Consider the following 21,113-nt stretch of genomic DNA (forward strand, 5'->3'; position numbering starts at 1 on the left):
CCTGCAAATATCCCCTCTAGCCTGTTTCTGTGAGGCTCACACGCTCTTCTTGAGCAGATACCCTTTGTCCCACTGTTATTACTCTCCATTCTACAATTTGGTGAAGTCTGTTAGCATTTCTTTTCTTCATTCAACTTTTCATTCATTCATCAATAAATATTCATTGAGTAACCTACTATGTGCCAGGCACTGAAGAATCAACAACGAACAAACTTTAAATGGAGCTTAACACTCTAGTGGAAGAGACAAATAACAAACCAATCAGTAAACCATAATATTGTAAATATCAGAGAAGTGAAGGTCATGAAGAAAAATTAATCTGGGTTAGGGACTCTAGTGAAGTAAGCTGCACTTTGTATAGCTGGGTGATCTGGAAAGGCCTCTCTGAAGAAGATATATTTGAGCAGGGACCTAATATTTCCAGGCAATGAGAACAGTAAGTGTAAAGGCCTTAGAGTAAGAGCGTGCTTGGCTAAGAGATCTCCATACCTGGAGTGTAGTAAGCAAAAGCGACAAAGAAAGGAGATGAGGTCAGAAAGTCATGGGAGCTAGACCATGCAGGGCCTCACAGGCCGTGATAAGGAATTTAGATTTTACTTTAAGTATGTTGGAAATCCAAGGAAAGATTTTGAGCAGTAGAGTAACATGAAAAGCTCTGCAAAATCCAGCAGTCATCCCCCTAAAAAATTAAAAAATAAAAATTTTTTAAATTTTTTAAAAGCTTAACTTTGTTTAACTCAGCATTTCCAAATTCATTTCACTGTAACTAGAGCAATGTTTTGCAAGGGACCTGTTAATAATCCACAGAACATATACTTTGGGATATGGTGGCCCTAGAAAAATGCTTCTCCAATTGTAACCTGGGTAAGAATCACTTGGAGAGATTGTTAAAATACAGATTCTTGGAGCCCAACCCCAGAGATGCTGAGACAGTAGGCTCAGCAGGAGGCTGGAAAATTTACATTTCTAGTAAGTTCTCAGGTAATACTAATGCTGCCAATCCATGGACCACATTTTAAGTAGTATTGCCTATGACAAAGAGATGAATACATAAATACAAAACTAGAGACGTGGTTAACACAGGAATTCAGCCAAATTCAACTGTGCCTGTCCTTTTTACCTGTTTACCTCTTCACATTTCTAGAAGAAATATGAGAGCATCAGATACTATCTTCCATCTATGAAAAACAGGCCACAGATCAAAGCCTTACTTTAAGATGGTTTTTCCTAGATTAAGACGTACTTTCTCTCCTTCTTGGTCCTCCCTTGTTGCCATATCATCGGTAATCCAACTGATTAATGAGGACCATGTAAGTTTCCAGAAAAGACCGCTTGGTTGGGCCTGGCTCCATTGGCATACATAATTCTATTAGTCTTCTTTTCGGGACTGGAGGAAATGCTGCCAGTAGCAGAAAATTAATACACTCTCTAATACAATGATTATTGTACTTGAGCACCACCAGCAATTTCGAAAACATTTCTGGGTCTTGGTCTTAATAAGAATCATGACGAACTCTATCTTATCCCCAAGCAATCAGAGCTCTCCAAGAGGACGATTATCTTAACTACTTCCTCCATTAGGCATCAGCCCACTAAGCATTTAATGACACCCTATATAGGAACTTCCAAAGGCTTGCTACAGTGGACCTAAGCCTCTCTAAGAAAGATGCTAAGCATTATTTTTTCTATAAGTAAGAAATTCCATTCACAGGTAGTTTCATAGTAAAGGGTCAAGAGATACACTAAGCATTTCTGAGAAAGGAGAGAATGTTTTTGGGAATTCAGTCAGAACTCAGAAAATTTTAATAACCACATGGGAATTCTAATGAAACTTAAAAAGGTGTGAATTATGAGAATATGTAAATTAGAATAGAATAAAGGGTTGCACTATATTTCAGTGTGACTTGTGTAAGTCATCCCTGTCCCCATGAAGGAATTTGAGATTTGGCAAACTGACCTTGTTCCTGCCGGTAGCCTAAGTGAATCATAAATAACTTGCTGACCAGCTATGGAAACTGCATCTGTGCCTATTACAGCACGGTACAGATCTAGCAACGACAAAATGATAAAGGAGTTTAGTTCTCTGTCTCCTGGAATAAGGACTAGACTATGGCAAACCCACGGGCTATTCCTTCACAGCATCACTTATGGGGTCAAGAGAAATTGTCCTATTGGAAGATGTTGTGAGTCCTGGATGAGGAGGTTTGAGCTAGGGCGAAGCAGATTCACCAAAAACCCACTCCTCTTTCCACAGCCTGAGAGTTGACCCTCTACCATCCTTTGGGTGGGAGCAGGATAGGACCTCTTTGCAGTAATAAAGCATGTTCCTGGGGGCCTACAAGCATCCCTATTTACAAAGTTCCCAGGAACAGAAGGAAAAGCAGCATCATGAGCCCTTAGAAACTCTATCAGGTGACGTGGCCTCTTGAGGACTTGCCTAGCCTGCACAGAGGAGGTCACCCTGCCCTGACCTGGTGGGTGCTCACAACTGACAGCAGGCTTATAAGGAAAGCTGGTTTTTATTGATTTCCTTGGCTTTATTATTTAAACCAATTGGACTAGAAAGACAAAAAAATAACTAAGGAATTTTTTTAAAATAATAGTTTGAGGCCTGGTATATATTTCAAACTGGGCTTGTGCTTGGCTACATTCTTCATTCAACATTTACTGAGCTTCTGCTATATGCCAAGTAACTGTGCTGGGACTGAACCACACAGATGTTAATAAGGCACAATCTGCCCATCACAAGCTCAAAATCCATTAGAGGATACAGGTATCCCTACCGATAGTCTTCATAAAACAAAAGCACTGCTATAAGAGGCAGGCTGTTGAGTTTCAAAGGAAAGACACCTAATTCTTCCTTGCAGAGATAATACTTGAGCTGTATCCTGAAGGATAAACAAACATTCAGAATGGGAAAGAAAAGGTGAACAGAAAAGAAAAATCATTTTAAGCAGAAGGAGCAGTATGTACAAAGACTCAGAGACCTGGGAAAGTACAACCTGATTAAGTACACTCTTAGTAGCTCATTGTGATGGATGCCTAAGGCATCTGAGGAAGAGTGACCGAGGGTGAAGCTAAATGTTTAAAAGATCGAAATCTTACATGGCTACTTATGTGACACTAAGGGGGTAAGACTTTATTCCATAGGCAATAGGAAGCAAAGAAAAGATTTTAAGAAAAGTGATGATGTGGTCTTATTAGATTTTGGCAGCTCATGGAGGACTGACTGCAAAAGAGTAAAAAACAAATATCAGGCTGACATTGGATATGATGAGACAAGCAATTAAGAGACTACCTCACAGATCCACTGATCATTTGGGCAATGATAAAAGCCCAAACCAAGGCAGCCTTGGTGAAGAGAGCAGAGAGGCAAGTGGAATTTAGGAGTTAAAATGATGGAAGTTTGTGATTGATTTGATGTGGTTGAAGAGCAAGATGAAGGAGCCAGAGAGTCTGAATTAGAGTGCCGAGATGGATAATGTCGCCATCTGCCAAAATGGGCCATAGGAAGGAGGAACAGGCTTGGGGCAGGAGAGTGATGAGGAGGTCAGTATGACAAATGATGAGTTTCCAGGAGGAACCTATGGAATATCCAGGCAGTGAGCCTAATGGAATCCAGGCCACAGGCTTGCAAGACATGGCATAGTCTCAACCTTCATTCCTGTTACCAATTTTGCATGATTTAAGAGACCATTCCTTTATTCCACCTGTCAACTCATTTACTACTAGTAATCTTTAGAGGACACCTTGTGCCCCAGTTCTTTCTGACACCTTGGCAAAGACTCGTGGACCTAAACTGACCGCAGGAAGTTTTCTCGTTGATTCCCTGGCTTCCACACTAGGCCACATGGCCCAGACTGATTAGGGTTTTAGTGAGTTGGAGATCCTTAGGAAGAATATTTTAATTCCGGTCCTGTTCTAATATTCTAACCACTAAATGCGTCATTCTTTCAGGGTAGTGAAAAGGTGTGGTGGAAGAACAAACATTTATTTTTTTATTGAGTATGTGCCATATGCTGTGCTGCACACTTTATATATATTGTATTACTTAATCCTAGGTAGGCATTATAATCCCTGTCTTAGATATGCAAAAACCTCATATGATATGAGAAGACCTCTGAGGCTCCCAGAGATCACGTGCCCACTGTCATGCAGGTGGTGAGTGGCAGAACTATGGTTCAAACCCAGGTCCGTAAGAGAGCTAAGCCCATGTAATTTCCACGCTACTATACTCCTAGTGTTGATGCCAACCTTATTTTAGTCTGCCACTATCTTGTATAGAAAAAAGAGGGAGAAAAATACCGCAGAAAATTAGTCTTAGTCTGTGAATTACTAACAAATCATGTGGTCCAGCTAATTACATTATTGTAGCCTTATACCATTTTATCTATAGAATCCATGAGATTTACATTTTTAAAAATTAGAAGCTTCCAGTCTATCTTCTTTGCCTCAGTTATGGCTACCAAGTGTATCATTGCTAAACCACAAAAGACTATGTTAAAGTAACATTTGTTAAAGTAACATTAAAGGGTCTGGATTTAAAAAAAAAAAAAAAACCCACAAGAGCAGTGAAACTGAAGCGTTATAGTTGAAACCTCCTCATAACTCACTTGTGGTGCTGGCATGGACAGTGTGGGTGCTGTGAGACCACCCACTGATCCGAGGCTCCCACCACAGAGACACAACAAGAGAAAGCTGTGAACACCCTGGCTTATAAGAATTCAGATCAGGCTGATAGTCCTTCTTTTAAAGAAGCTATTCAGTGTTTCTCCCTATTTTTCCAGTCATATTTTAGAAAAGGGAAAAAAGCCGATGTGTTTTTTCATTTGTTTGTTTGTTTTGTTTTTACCACTTGGTTTAGAAAGGCAGGGTGTGAGACACTTCACTCTCGTCACTTTCCAGCCAAAAGAGGACATCTGTCAAGTGCTAACAGGACATAATCCCTCCTTGAAAGGCATAAAGACACATTCAGGGAGCTACCAGGGTCAAGAATAAGCTAAAAAGTCGTGGTGATTCCTTCCTGTGGAGCTGCCAGGAAATATCGTAGACCTGAAACACCTTTCAAAACAGGAAAATCAAGCCCACAGTAAAGGAAAGACAATGAAGGAAAGAGGAGCCTTTGGGTTAAGGGTCTGCCTCTTCAGATCCATTCATGCATTTATTTGTTTATTCATTTGGTCAGTAAACCTTAATTAAGAAGCTACAATGTTCCAGGTTTCAAGGAAAGAAAAATTAATAGGAGGCATAGTTTCTGCCCTTGGAGAAATCACAATCTAATGCCAAGGCAGTCAAGAAAACACAAGTACAATGAAGTAGGATACGTGTCAGGAAATGTTTAGAAGCAAGTGTGCTAGGAGCATAAAAGAGAGAGAAGCTAGTTCCACCTGCCAGGGAGATGTCAGTGAAAACCCCACTGAGAAGAAAACATTTATGGTGAGTCTTCAAGTATCACAATTGACCTGGAGGTATTAGTAAAGAAAAGTATGTGAGGATGAGGAAAAGGCATGTGTAAAGGCATGGAAGTATAAAAGGATTCGTAATACGTTCAGCTTGACCAAAGCTTAGGGGTGACGAGGGGCTGGGGCTGGAAGGTGGCAGCATGAGGGAAGGCGTGACTGAAAATATACTCAAGTCCTAGATCACAGGGAGCTTTCCTTATAGGGAGAGATGTTTGGGTTTTTATCCTCAGGTCAAGAGAGAGCTCTGTAGAAGTCTAAGCAGGGAAATAATATGAGAATTAGGTCATTTGAGAGAAGCTCCATAGTTTGTAATTTACGGAGAGGGCATATGAAATCAGTTCTCTGTGTTAGGCAAGAAAAAGAGTGCTAAACAGAGCAGAGAAGATAAGAAGGAAGGATCTAACACCACAGAGAAAAATCAAACCCAGGGCAGAGGGCTCCTGAGTTGAGAAACACCTCCTTGAAACGAGGCATAGCTGAAGTAAGGATGGGCCCCTCACACCCTCACCCCATTCTTCTCTTCCACTTCCATGGGAGGGAAGACAGAGCACACTGCCCTGGCATTCACCTAAGATTTATCCTCAGAAGAAAAAAAAAGCAAGGAAGTAGTAGGCAGTGGTAACATGGGAATTGTAGGATGCACAGAAATCTCTCAGTACGCAGAGAAGTAGGGCTTCCTCATTGAGGTGGAGAGATGACCAGTACCCCATTTTGAGGTAGTGTGGTTTTAGCTTCCCTAAATGGCCAGATCTGGGTCTCAGGAATCAACATCTAATTACTACCTGTAATGACTACCTGTAATTAGATGTTCTTCCTAGAATTCCTCACTAAAGAAGCCAGAATAGAAATGTTTCAACAGACTTGTTGAGTTGTAACAGCCCTATTTCCAAAGCACGGAACACACTGGTACAGGACAGAGGTCAACAGAGAAAAAGAGGGTATTGAAGAATGAGTCTCCAAATTCAATAATATCCAGGAAGAAACCAGTACTGTGCTAGTCTGAATCAGGGTGCTTTTCTCATTCTACTAGAATACAAAGTTATGGTACATGATCAGAGCTGGTCAGAGAAGCATAGGAAATCTGACCATCCCAAGCTGTCTGCACCAGGCTCAATCCTACACTGCTCTGCTCCTCCTGAAGAAGGGAAATGATGGACATGAAGGCTGGACTCTCCTGTGGCCTCTGTCCCATTATCTGTTTAGAGAGGAAGGCCAACCCTGCTGAAGACAAAAAAAAAAAAAAATGGTCTGTCCAGGCAACAGCTCTTCTCATCCATCCAGCAGGGCTAAGAGGGGGAGAGGCAGAAGAGGATCAAAGCCTATCATAGTAGGCTCTTGGGGAAGTTTTGCAGTCAGACCAAAGACACTCTGAGAAAAGTATCTCTTCTGTCTTCTGGGGGTTCTGGCCTTGGAAAGGAGCAAGCAAGATCCGTATTGGAAATCAGACATGAAAACCAAAACTAGGTTACAAATTGCTACTTGGCTTTTTTTCTTTAAAGTGATAAGCAAGCTTATTTTCCCAGTATGTGTATGTATATGTGTGCATACTCACACACACACACACAGACACCAGCCCCAACTTTAGGGAAAGTCTACATAACTGCAGCTTTAGCCAACCCCACTTCCCCATACCTTACTAGGAGTTGGTAAACCTTAAAAGGGAATACTGTCTGACTAAAGCCAGACAACTGGCCCCTTAAGAGCACATTTATAATTTATTTATGGCTTAATATTTTCCACTGATAGGATTAATAAATCATGTTTTCATTCAACTTGTTTTCTCTGAGGTATGAATTTCTCTATTTTGATACCAGATCTTAACATGTTTTATTTTGCTTGTCCATTTTCCAGTTCATTTTTGCAGCTACAGAGAGAAATTTATTAGTCTGTATTGCCGTCTTTCTGCTGTTGTGGAGCTGGATTCTCTGAATACCCAACAGTCCCTCAGGGAAGCGATCTCAGACAGCGAGGTTGCAGCTGCCAAACAAAGACACCAGCAAGTTTTAGATTTCATTCAGGTAATTGTTTCTTCTGGGGTAGGAGGAAGGGAGAAGAGGCAGGGTGGACGGGGTGAAAACCACACCTGAGAAAGGACAACAGTCCAGGCTGATTCAAAGAACACAGTGTGTAAGTTGCCTATTGAGTTGGTTAAAATGTGGAGCTCAGGGAGATAAGTTTCCAAACAAAGACTTAAGAAAAAGTTACAGATAAATCACAATATTACTAAGAACTCTAATCAGTCACCATGGTAGCTAGTGGTAGCTTTCCATACTGGAGAGAAAAATCACCCCCCAGAAACAGTAACTAGAATATTATTCTTACCTTGTAGCCCATTGACAATTCCAATGGAAAGAAAGATTGTATCAATTAACTCACTATCTCAGAGAAAAAGAAAACGACCTGCCAGTTTATGTTAACCCAAATCCAATTAGAACTATAATTCCTCATGTTTTGGGCTTCTTTTTAACAGAATTGACACTTTAACATATGGCTGTCAAGATCAGAAATTGTGTTCCCTGCCCATGACCTTGTCTGGAAAAGCCTATGGTGACACCTTAGGGTCTTGGGAAAGGGGTACTGACTAGAAGTCAAGAGAATTTGGATCTGGCCTGAGGTTCTCTCTGAATCCCTTAGCCAATCTTTCGATCTTTCTGTCCATCAGTTACTGAGTTCACAAAAGGAGTTAGAATAGCAACAGCCCCATGATAAATATCACTTTGATACATATTCAGTTCAATTGGATAAATCTTTATTAAACAACCAGGTGTCAGGCACTGTATGCAAGATATAAAGTTGAATTAAACATGGTGTCTGATCTTAAGGAGTTTAAAATCCATCAGGGTAGGTAAGGAATGTGCATGTAAATACTATTTGTAAAATGTGTTAGGGGCCAAAAAAGATATACCAAAACAAAACAAACAAACAAGTTCTGTGTCAACACAAGGAAGTAAAAATTTACTTTCACTTGTATCGTAAACGTTCCCATGGAGGATGTAGTTGATAGCCAGCTTGGCCTACAAGGACGGGTTATACTACAGTGAGGTGAAATAGAATGTAGAGCATTCAAAGAAAAAGCATAAATAGATAAGGCAGACAGAGCAGAAAAATAGTATTTGGGGAATGATAAGTAGTCAAGACTGGTTGGGGCATAAATTGAGTGATGAGAGGTAGAAATTGGGCACGAATGAAAGATAGCAATGATAGCAGATCACAAGGGCTTTATCAAAAGCCACGGATAAGAAATTTGTACTTTAAAACAGGGAGATACCCAAAGTTTTGAAGAAAGTTAAGTTACAGGCTCTCACAACTCTGTTTAGGATGGATTCAAGCAGGGAGGATATTCTCCCCATGTACATTGGTACAGCCATATGGGTTGTTTATTGTAAGCATTCACTCTGATTGGTCATGCTTACCAAATAAGGATTTGAGGAGAAGACTAAAGGCAGGGAAAGCAGATAAGAAGCTGTGATAACTATCCAGACAAGATGTAATGAGGACTTAAGATGAAGAAATGCTGTGAACTTTGGGCAAACAAATCTCTCTTAGTCCCAATCAGTCCCAGTCCCCTCACCTGTAAAGTAGGGTTGATAATAACAGGGCTACCTCATAATGTTCCTGAGAGAATTCGATGAGATAACGCATGTAAAACACTCAGCAAAATGCCTGGCACGTAGTAAGCATGTAATAAATTATATACTCATTTATTCATTCACAAGAATGAGAAACTCTTTGATTATGAATATGCGAGTTTCGAGGTGTTTAAAATAGGAAGAAAATATTGTAATTTACTTGCAAAATGGCAATCAGACAAATCTTTAGGATTATCCTACTTTCCTCATACTGTGAATGAGATATCTTAGGAGACGTCTCAGAATAAAGAAATAACTTTCAGGAAGTTACTTTCTCCACTGGCCTGAGAATGTAGAATTTAAAAATGTAAATCATTTACTTCATTGATTTCATTTCCAGTAAAAATGGAACATAGGTGGTGGGGAAGGGGCGGGAAAAGGAAGAATGCAGCATGAGGAGATTACGAAGGACTGGCTTATTTTTGAACCCATATAAGGGATGGTGGAGCATAGTAAGAATAACAACAGATCAGAAGTTGGTCCCAGAGGAGATTGGGAGGCTGAGATGGGAGGATCTCTTGAGCACAGAAGTTCAAGACCAGCCTGGGCAACACAGTGAGACTTCATCTCTATTAAATAAAAATAAAAAATAAAAAGAAGTCAAAAAGCACACATTTTTAGTCCCAAATCTTCTGATAAATCCTGTAGTATTGGACAATTCATTCAATCTCTGGGGGCCGCAGCTTCCTCATGTGTAAAATGAAAGGACTGGACTAGATGACATCTTTGGGTCTAGTTGGCTCTAACATTTTATGACTTAACAACCAGAGGTATTTTTAGAGGAGCACTTCTCTACCCATGCCTTAGGTTCTGTTTCTGCCTTATTCCACTTATGCCTCCCTGAATCCAGTATGTTCATCCAACCAGGAGGCTGACTTTCTTCAGTCTGTTGTGGTCTCAAACTCCTCCCAGAGTTCCCTGGCTTCATTCCTACTCCCTGACTGCCACTCTCGCTCCTTTCTTTTTCATGTGGCCTAGGGTTCCACTGCCTTTTTCTCTTTCTTTTATATCACACCATTAAGTGGGCTGGATAAAGGCAGGCCAGGCTGGGAATTCTTCAAAGTTCTAGCCTGCTCTGGTCTCCCAAAGCAGGTAACTTGAGAGCCCCCTCTACATACTTCCCTTCCAGTAAGCCAGGTACACACAGACTTGGATAAAAGCCAGTTCTCAAAGGGTTCAAAATATAACTTCTTGGTCAGAATAAAACAAGACCATCTCCCCACACCCAAAGCCTTCAATGAACCACCTTTCTCTTCCCAACATGGATAACTTCACTGAGTGGAGATAATTCAATATCATCTGCTGCACGTGCTTGTGCTTGCTCTCTCTCTCTCTCTCTCTCTCTCTCTCTCTTTCTCTCTCGCTCTCAATGAAAACCAGCTGTAGCCACTCACCCATTGGTGTTCACAGCTCAGCCCACCACACACCATAACCTGCAGAGGCGACCGCCAGTTGTGAGAGCATTTGTACGATTCCAGATCTAAGACAGTGTTGAAGTCACTACACAAACCAAACATTGTAAAGAGCAAGGGAGTCTGTGTGAATACCGTTAGAAAAAGAAGCCAAGGAGTGCAGCCAGAGAGGGGGAGGGCTGGACCAAGGGCGGCACAGAAAATCATAGATAAGGTATACAGGCTTTATAGACAGCACATGCAGCAGAAATGTCAAAGTGTGAAGACATGGAGCTTGGCATATTTGGAGCTGCTAAAACCTAAAGGGCAATTAGGCTATAATTTATATACTGTAATGCTTCAAATGCTCCTAAGCTGTAATAGAAACACAGCTCATTAAATATAGCCAATCTATCATCCCCTCGAGCACCTTGTAGCTGTGCTGTGAGAAAACCAATCACCTTTACATTTTAATAAAAATATTATCTTGCCTGAGTACAGAGAAAGGAGTATAATTTATGTGATGAAATCCGAAATTTTTAAAGGGCAGGGTGAGAAATGGATGCAGAACTTTTAATCAACAGACCTAGAGAGTTCATGGTCTTTCTTTTTTAAAATGTGTCAGCAAGTCTTTAGAAGGTGAATTTGGACCTCAAAATCAGGGGGATTATGTTGTCAGTTACTTTTAGATCAACAGTATAAGGTAAAATGGGTGAAAACTGGCCTTCTTTTGGAGCAATTAGCGAAGTCTCATTAAACTCAATCCACAGGTCTCCCTACACCCATGTGGTTTTTAAAATCTTTCTTCAGCTAAGACCTCTTCACATCACTGAGAAAAATTAAGAAGTAAATATTGTTTCTACTTACTTGTTAAAAAATTTCTACACTAAATCCCTCTATTCATCCTCAGCAATAAAGCTGAAACAATCTTATCCAAAGAGAGCAGGTAGATTATTTATTAATAATTATATTAGCCTCCTAGGGTTGCTGTAACAAATTCCCATAAACTGGGTTTAAAAATAACAGAAATATATTTCCTCACAGCGCTAGAGACCAGAAGTTTGAAATCAAAGTGTTGTCAAGCCTACACTCCCCCTGGAGGCTCTAGAGGAGAATCTAATCTCTGCCTCTTCAGTTTCTGGTGGCTGCTGGCATTCCTTGACTTCTGGCCACATCACTTCAATGTCTCTTTCTGTAGTCACATTGGCTCCTTCTCTTATGTCTGATAAATCTTCCTCTGCCTCATTCTTATAATAATGTCCTTATGAGGACATTTCTTCTTAGAATTAGAATCCAAACAGAAAATCCAGGTTAAACTCCTCCTCTCAAAATCCTTAGTTTAATCATATCTTTTTGCCATATAAAGTAATATTTACTTTGTATCATATCAGATAATATTCACAGGTTCTGGAGATTAGGATATGAATGTATCTTGGGGGGGTTCCATATACAGTAATCATGATTGTCACTATAAAAACTGAAAATTTTATAGCAATATATAGTTGATAAAACACACTCATCCACATTTTCTTACTTAATCCTTGTAATAACTCTGTTTGCAAGTAGAGAGCTAAAGAATTAGATCATTCCTTCATTCATTAAATAGGCATTTTTTTTAATCATACCTACTCTGCAAAGCTAAAAGCAAAAACAACAAAAACACAATCCCTGTCCTTGTCAGGCACTCTAACAGCTGTCCACAGTCATGCGGTGCCTTTAAAATAACTTTCAACAAGCTTGTGCTGCATGAGGCAGGCACAGTAAAAGCCAGCTGAGAGAACAGCAGTCTCAATGGGAAACTTCATCTGAGTCTCATCTGGGATTCCCACTTTGGCTTTATCCCGACTTTAGATTTCTCCCTTCAAAATGGCTTAGTGCCTCCTCATGGGCCAGCCCACTGCTGAACTTCCTGCCCAACTGACCAAGCTAAAAAAGCCTGAAGCTCAATCTCGTGCTTTCATCACCGGCCCTGAATACTCTGCTGAGTCTTGTCACCACGGGACTGATGAGAACTAGAAAGCAAAGGAAAACGGCTGTAGACCATACACTGACATTCACTAGTTCATGCTAGCTAGCTTTTCACTCAATGTGGCGGACCGAATGTCACACCTTCAGACCTACTCCGTGTTTGTTTGGAGGACCAGGTCTGTGGATAGTCTTAATGAGCAGGTTTTAAGTACAGATTAAAGACCTATGAAGAAATTTTGAAAATAAAATTTAACACTGGGTAGTGTTTTAGTTTTAAAACTTCCACAATCAGAGAGAGATTAACCTTGCATTATTCATATAATGAACACCTTCTATCTGGAAGTTAAGTGACACCAAATTTCCAGTGTTCCTCAAAGATAAATCGTAAAGTTTCAGAAATAGAAGGGACCTTAGACATCATGTGGACTAACTGCCTCTTCTTGCAGTTGAGTAAATGGGCCCAAAGCAGTTAATGGCTTGCCGAGGTCATCCAGTGAAATTAAATACAAAGCTGACCACAAACTCCAGGGTCATTAAAAAAAAAATGCATTTCACCAACAGCCCCTCCTTGAGATAGAACAATGAGAAAGCTCATGGCCAGTGTCTATCAAGATCTGGGAAACTTTTGTCATCTTTATAGAAAGACACACAAAAGTCTGAGTGAATTTTATGCAAATAGTTTCAAGGAAACTGCTTTTGTACTTTATGATTAAAATGTCATTAAAACGGCTTTGGTAAACCAAAAATAAAAATGTAACAATCTAAAATGGACCACCCTAGAAATATAAAGATGTTTAAATTATTTAAGAATAAGCTGTTTAGGCTGTTTTGTGCTTTAGAAGCACTTACTCCTTATGTAAGAAAGTAGTAAGCTAGGCGCGGTGGTTCACACCTGTAATTCTAACCCTTTGGGAGGCCAAGGCAGTCGGATTAGCTGAGGCCGGGAGTTCAAGACCAGCCTGGTCAACATGGAGAAACCCCATCTCTGCCAAAAAAAATAGAAAAGTAGCTGGGCATGGTGGCTCATGCTTGTTATCCCAACTACTTGGGAGACTGAGGCAGGATAATCGCTTGAACCCAGGAGGCAGAGGTTGAGGTGAGCCGAGATCATGCCATGACACTCCAGCCTGGGCAACAAGAACAAAACTCTGTCCAAAAAAAAAAAAAAGGTCCAAAACCCTCTACTTAACAAAAATATTCCAGTACAGCTTTGCTTTTTTAGTTCACATATAAGAACTAGAACTACATTTCTTTCTTAAGATATTCTGAAATTCAGACGTTATCATATGCCTTCACAATCTTAATGAGGAATATTTAATTGTAATCTGAGAGATTATAACCCTTTATATGTGTGAGCAACGTACCCCACAATATTACAAAGCACTTTCAAGTTCATCACTTCAACTCATCATCCCAGCAACCCTGGGAGGTATAAAGGGAAAATGTTTTGGCCACATTTTACAGGTAAAGCAGCTAAGGCTCCAAAAGGTCAAGTGACTTGCTAAGAGTTATTACAGAGTTAATAAGTGGTATATACCAGCTAGTATCCAACTCTTCCACATTTTCCCTAAATGACATAGCCTCTCAGGTTAAAAATATGCAAAACACAAAATATTATCCCCCAAAAAAAATATGTTGTGGCTTGAAAAAACTATGTTAAAAATACTTTACTCTCGCTCAAAACCAATGTTGTGGAAAATGGATCATCTCGGACTCTCAGGGAAAGGTATTCCTTTTTAATCACTCCTTGATAACTTAGTGTCTTTTACCATTTCATTCTAAAGCAAATTGATGAAGTCTGGCGTGAAATGAGATGGATCATGGATGCTCTACAGTATGCAAGATACAAACAACCAGTTTCTGGCTTGCCCATCACTAAGCTGATAGACCCCTCTGATGAACAGAACCTAAAGAAGATCAATTCTACATCATCATCACATATAGACTGTCTTCCGTCCCCACCCCCATCCCCAGAGATGCACAGAAGAAAGGCAGTGAGTGGTAAGCAATGAGATCTGAAGTTCTGTTGTTCAGTCCCTGGACGTTTGGTCCTCTCTCCACTGATGAGGACTTTTGTGCTGAGGCATTGGCTCCACAAAGTGGTTGAAAACATTGCTCAGGGGTAAAAGTCTAAGAGCATAGGGGAAACAAAATCAGAACAGTAGAGGAATAGGAAACTAGAGCAGCAGCCAAAATCGATGCCATTTAGGGGCAGGGAAGATTCATTCCAGTTCTAGCTCACACTTACAAGATGCAAAAAGATACAGAGTAGGGATAAGCCTTCAAGGATGGAATGGGGACTGCTGTGATGCCAGATGAGGGCCTCACAAGCCAAGGGAATCTGACCTAGTCAAACTAAGGCAGGAGAACAGGCCCAACCTCTATTAAATAGCATCTGACAAGAATGAGGCAGGAAGCAGGTCCCAACCTGGGTGAGAGTTCAGGAAAAACTTCCCATCCACATAGCACAATGTGCTAGAGTGGAATGTGGGAAAGAGAGGAACCTTGGATAAACCAGAATCCTGAAACCGAGTCCATGGAAATGGCTTATCGTGGCTATAATGAACTTATAAACAACCTGGAGAAGATACCTAGCAAAGCTCATCTCCACCCTTGGGTATTAAGTCTGACAGCAAAAACATAACTGGGTTAATATAAATTTCTACAAAATACCTCTATGCTTTAAGCAGAAGAAAGCATATAGGTAAAGGCAGTAAAAAGTTCTTGCCCAGCCATGCTAGGACTAGTGCCATTTTCTAATTAATTATAGTAGTGGCAATTCAAAGCATCTTTCTTGATTCTGTAGTTTGTAAGGGCTCCAATTTTGTAAGCTTCATAATAATATTTTTAATAAATAGCCCAGATTTGTGGACTTGTCCCATAGGGGGCGGCATGGTGTAACAGAAAGAGCTTGCGCTTAGAAATCAGAGACCTGGATTCAAATCCCAGCTTTGTTTTACTAGGTGTATGAGTTTGAACAGATTACTACATCTGAGGCTCAGTTTTCACGTGTGTAAAATGAGAATAATATCTATACCTTGAAGAGTTACTTGTGAATAAGGTATCTCAAAGATGCATGGCATATAATGGACAATATACTGTCAATATCATCTTTAATGTTATTTTTATTACAGAAAAGTTTAGTGGGAATCTGAGCCTTTTCTGTGAGTAAGTTTGTGTGTGCACCTGTATTTTTAAAACTCCAATGTGTAAAGTCAAAACTTGGCAGATGGAAGAACTTAGTAGACAGCTAATTTACATTATCAAAGGAGTCTATGACTTAGCAAATAACTCAACAAAATATTTAAGTAGTTTCTAGAGTACATTTTTATAGACTACCACTGGGCTAGGGATACAAATAAAATATCATCTCTGCCAGAAGTTAAGCTAATGAGAGAAACAGATACATTAACAAAAAATTACCTGGTAATTGCATACCTGCTATGAAGTTTATCCGAGGCACTAAATCTTAAACTCCTGTGATCAAAGAGAGCTTCCTGGAGGAGGTGACAAAATCTGGTATGAAGGATAAGCAGGAGTTGAACAGAAAAACAGGAAAGAGAAGAACACTAGAAGCAGAGAAAGCAGATTGTATAACAACTGTTTGTGGTTTAGGGAACTGCAGGCAGTTTGGCTGAAACTCAGGATCTAAGAACATTGTTTGTTTTTTTCTACTTAAAAAAAAAATATTTACTGCTGGCCACGCTCTATGTGCCAGACTCTCTTCAAAATAACACAGATACAGTGATAAATAAAGCAATGTATGCTTCCATAGAGCTTACTTACATTCTAGAAAGAGGGACAAACAATGAAAACATAAACAAACAAGATAATTTCAGATCATGAAAATTCCAATGTATAATACAAAACAGCAGGAGGGGTGGGAGTAGGCAGGAAGAGTTGTGTTGAATTCACTAGGATGATGATCAGCAGAGGCCTATCTGGAAGGACGACATTTGAACCAACCCCAGAAGAATAAGCTAGTAATGCAAAGATTTGGAGTTGGAATATTCCAGAAAATAAAACAGCAAAAGGCCCTGAGGTAGGTGAGGGATAGAAAGAAGGCCAAGGTCTTGGATGCACAGTGAACAAAAGGGGGGGTTGTGAGAGAGAGGGTAGAGAGCAAGACAGAAGCCAGACTAGGCAGGGTTCTGTAAGCCGTAGTAAAAAGTCTGGATTTTATCCTGTTTGTGATGGAAAGCCATTGGAAACTTTTAAGCAAGGATTGATAAAAATCTGAATTACTCTTTAAAATCAAATCTGGTTGCTGTATGAAGAGACCATGGGGGGAAATATTGAAGCGGGGCGACAAAGTAGAAATTTATTAACAAAGGAGATAACCACGTTTTCTGGCTTGTGTGCCTTGGGGTATCATGATGGCACTTACCAGAAAAAGGTAAGAAACAAGGAAAAACAAGCTGGGGTGGCTGGGCATGTTGAATTTGCATTGGTTGCGGAACACTCTGTACAAAAAGAAACATTCAGGAGAAAACAAGCTGCATGGAGGCTAGAACTCAGGAAAGAAAACTGGGCTAACAATGTAGATTTAAGAATTTGTTGACATGCGAATGATGTTTGAAGCTAGGAAAATGCTTGGGATTCCCTAGAAAGAGTAGATAGAATATGAAGAAGAGACTGTGGAAGGATTCCTGTGGAATGGAGCAGCAAGACCTCTTAGACTAAAAAGGAACAACCAGAGAAAGAAGAATAAAAAATTATAATACTTTGGGAGGCCAAGGCAGGTGGACCACAAGGTCAAGAGATCGAGACCATCCTGGTCGACATGGTGAAACCCCATTTCTATTTAAAAAAATACAAAAAATTAGCTGGGCATGGTGGCGCGTGCCTGTAGTCCCAGCTACTCAGGAGGTTGAGGCAAGAGAATTGCCTGAACCCAGGAGGCGGAGGTTGTGGCGAGCTGAGATCACGCCATTGCACTCCAGCCTGGGTAACAAGAGCGAAACTCGGTCTCAAAAATAAATCAATAAAATAAAAATAATAATAATAATAAGAGAGTAGTGTCACAGAATCAAAGTGTATACAGAAAGCTTAAATTCAAAAACTGTAAAGCTTCTGTTGTTTTGCTTTTCTCAACAAGGAAGTCATCAGTGATCTAGATGAGAGCAGTTTTTGAAGGGAAAGAAATAGAAACTGAACAGAAGCAAATCAGGGAGTAAATGGGAGGTAAAGAAGCAGGACAGGAATTTTCACTGTTTTAAAATCTTGGCTGCAAAAGGGAAGAAGGAGGGAAGGTAGTAGCTAGAGAAGCGTAGGGTTGAAAGGGCATTTTTTAAGGCAGGAAAGCTACGTATGCTATGATGTTCCCCAGTTTGTTTAACTCTACAAACAACTCTTCGTTTCCACCTTCGCAGCCCTTGTCTGCCCTCTCAGCTCACAGAAACTTCCCAGTGTTTAAACTTCTCCTGGCCACAGGGTCCTTAGTGGATTCCTCCCTGGCTGTATGAGGGTGGCCTTCTCTATGCCACAGAAGTGCCAAACTCTCACGTTGGCCTGAGGACGGGCTGCACCACTCCCTGCTAAGAGGATCTGGCCAATTACATTCAGATTTTATTATTAACTTAAAATGTGAGCGATCATCATTCCGTTTCTTAAAATATAACTCTCTCTTGGGTCCATTTACTTCTTGGAAGCCAAGATTCCATGAGCTATGAAACACAAAGATGTGGAAAGCAGCAAATGACAAATGGAACCCAGTGACGGGGAAGTGCTGTTGAAAGCTGGGGAGAAACATTTAGTGTCCTACCCCACACAAAAGCAGAAGCATTTCGGAGCAATGAAATCTGTCACTGCATACTCTGTCCTTTCCACAAGTGTGACCACTTTGAATTGTTCAAAAGCCATTTATGAAGAGGGGAAAATGCAGTTTAGAGGTACATACCTGCTGGGTTACCCACAGGTCAAAGTTTGCAGCACAATTCTATTCTGTGTGTATAGGGTTCACTAAATTCTAAGGAGCCTGCTAGAAACATAGAGCCTATCACAAACCTAGCCTCTGATGCCAGCCCGAGATTCTGTTTTAAGGCTCGTGAGTATCCTGAATTTGTTTGTGTAAATCTGTTGGGGTGGCGGGGGTGTGGAGAGTAGAACTCCTTCGCTTCCCATTCCTGTGTGGTTTTCAAAACACAAAGTAGAACTCCCCTGGGTCAATTAAAATTAAGCATCTCTCAAGGACCCAAGAGAGAAAGTTGGCTCCTAGAAAAGGCAGCTCAAGGCAGGGGTAGAATGATTTGGTCCATCACATGGGTATTTTCTCTCCCACTCCTTTTCTGTGGGTATAGTGGTCACAGGCAGCAGCAATTTTTTTTTCCAATACTGCTGTTTCTCCTAGTGACACATGGGTGAGGCAATAGAGGGGAGGGGGGTGTTGTTTCCTGCAGATGCCTTTGAAGGTTATCCTGATCTTCCAAATGTAAATCTTGGTAATCTTTTTACAGATGATGTTAAGAACACTATAGCATAAAATAAATAGCTCAAAAAATCAACAGGAACTGGAGATATTATTTCTCTTGGGAAATTAGAAGGTGAAGAAACCCCAGAGGTTCTACCCAAGGCCTGATGAAAGATTCAGTAAAAGTTTTCATTTATAAATTATTTAAATTCTACTTAAACACAGTGGAAATAAATTCACTGAAGCGCAATTATATATATACATAAATTTAGACAGCAGTACGTTAAAACTGTGAAAATAGATTTTAGGGCAAATATGGATTCTTATTCTTTTCTTTCTGTCCTGCCATGCCCCCTGCCTTTCAGAGAAAAGCAATAGCTTTAAGTCAATTATTCTTTCCTGAAATGTCATCTCCCCATAACGCCCTCAAAATCCACATCAACTCTACTCTGCTGTTGTTGGCCTGACCCACAGAGGCCAGGAGTTACAACACTCATTACAATGGCAAGAAAGCCAAGCTTCCTAAGCCAGCACTAATACTATGAGGAGAACTTTCATCAAACAGCTCCTGGGTCAACCAGAGGGGAAATTCAAGGTTCTACCAGTGCTGGCTGGCCCAATGGGTCCTCTCGGGGAAGTTGAGGAGCATAAGCAGGTTTATTAAAATAACAACTGGGCAAGGTGCCTACAATGGTTAATGAAGCATATAGCCAGAATCTGGGGATGGAAGCTGCACTTTGCATTCTTTTCCAGGAAGGGAGGGAGCAGCAGTGGCCTAAGTCCTTGGAAACTCTCCTCAGTGCCCTGGCTGGCATCCTGGAGATTTTCCCAGACTGTTCTGGGAGGGGTATCCCACTCTAAGCAATAGGTTCCACTAAGTCTTCTAATAAATAATACAATCACCATGCAAGTCAAATATTTAGATTCCCACTAGAGCAGTGTTTCCCAAGTGTGGGTCCGTGAACCAAGGAGATAATATTTACCACTTCACATTCAAGCTCTTTTGCATCTCCTTCCTAGGTTACTACAGTTATAACTAGGTCTTCTCTTGATTTAGTTCTATCTCATGTTCTGGGAGCTACAATAAAGCAATTATATCATTTACTAATTCACTCTAAAATGTAGGTTAGAAAATCTACTGGACCAGATCATCACCAGCAGAAGATACCATACAAGAAATTATTATTCACCTTTATTATCAACAGCATTCTCACAGTAAAACCTTGACGTGGATCTGATTACTGGTTTATATTTTAATGATCTTAATATGTTATTCTCTATTTAGGGTGGAGAGAATTTCAATAATATTAATATCTTCTGTTTTTTAACATTAAGAATAAAATAATTTAAATAAAAATATGATCAATATGAAGAGAGGGAAACGCAATGAGACAAACACAGAATAAGATACTAGAAATGCATCTTATTATTTACTTTTTAATTAATCATACTAATTAAATTATTACTAATTAAATTATATGTAAGGCACTAAATGTGCAACATAAAAGAATTGTTAATTGGTATTCTTCAAGTCATCAGATTTTTTTTTTTAGATGGAGTTTTGCTTGTGTTGCCCAGGCTTGAGTGCAGTGGTGGGATCTTGACTCACAGCAACCTCTGCCTCCTGGGCTTAAGCAATTCTCCTGCCTCAGTTAGGACTGTAGACATGCATCAATGCATAATTTCATTGAAGTATTTATTAGGTACCATCATGGGCCAGGTGCAGTTCTAGGTACTTGATTTTTATCAGTAAGTACACATAATAATCACAGAAGATGTGCAGGAAGCATTTAATAAATTCAAGAGGAATTCAGCCACACAAATTATGAAATATCGAGGAATCATTCATCATGTAAAAACTGGATATAAAGAAAAAACCTTTCCTTTAATGCTAGGAGATGGTCTCTTCAAAAAATAAAAGAGAAATAAAAACCTACAACCAAGCCAATAAAACAGAGCACATTTCTCACCAGAACTACAAAGACAAGTATGCTGATATTACTACTTTGAGTTGGTGTTGGGCTGGAGGTTGAAATAAGTCCAGTAAAGCAAGAAAGCAAGAATATATATATATACACTTGGGAGAGAGAGAGAGAGAGAGAGATATATATATATACTTATATATATATATATCATATATAAGAGAAAGATATATATAAATATGTATATTTATATACACCTCATATGTGAGAGAGATATATAAATATATTTATATATCTCATATATGAGATATAAATATATATCTCATATGTGA

General features: G+C 39.9%; 1 protein-coding gene across 2 annotated transcripts in view; it reads left to right on the plus strand.

Annotated features, from left to right (window-relative positions):
• The window catches only part of ANKFN1 (ankyrin repeat and fibronectin type III domain containing 1), a 380,611-nt gene that overhangs the window by 338,522 nt on the left and 20,976 nt on the right, over positions 1–21,113 (plus strand). For both annotated transcript variants that reach the window (XM_032280102.1, XM_032280101.1), the window contains exons 18-19: positions 7,314–7,480; positions 14,235–14,451. In XM_032280102.1, the coding sequence (XP_032135993.1) occupies positions 7,314–7,480; positions 14,235–14,451 (384 nt within the window). The remainder of the gene's footprint in view (positions 1–7,313; positions 7,481–14,234; positions 14,452–21,113) is intronic.

This window comes from Sapajus apella, unplaced genomic scaffold (assembly GCF_009761245.1).
Source record: "Sapajus apella isolate SASKATOON/1434 unplaced genomic scaffold, GSC_monkey_1.0 scaffold12, whole genome shotgun sequence".
Lineage (NCBI taxonomy): Eukaryota > Metazoa > Chordata > Mammalia > Primates > Cebidae > Sapajus > Sapajus apella.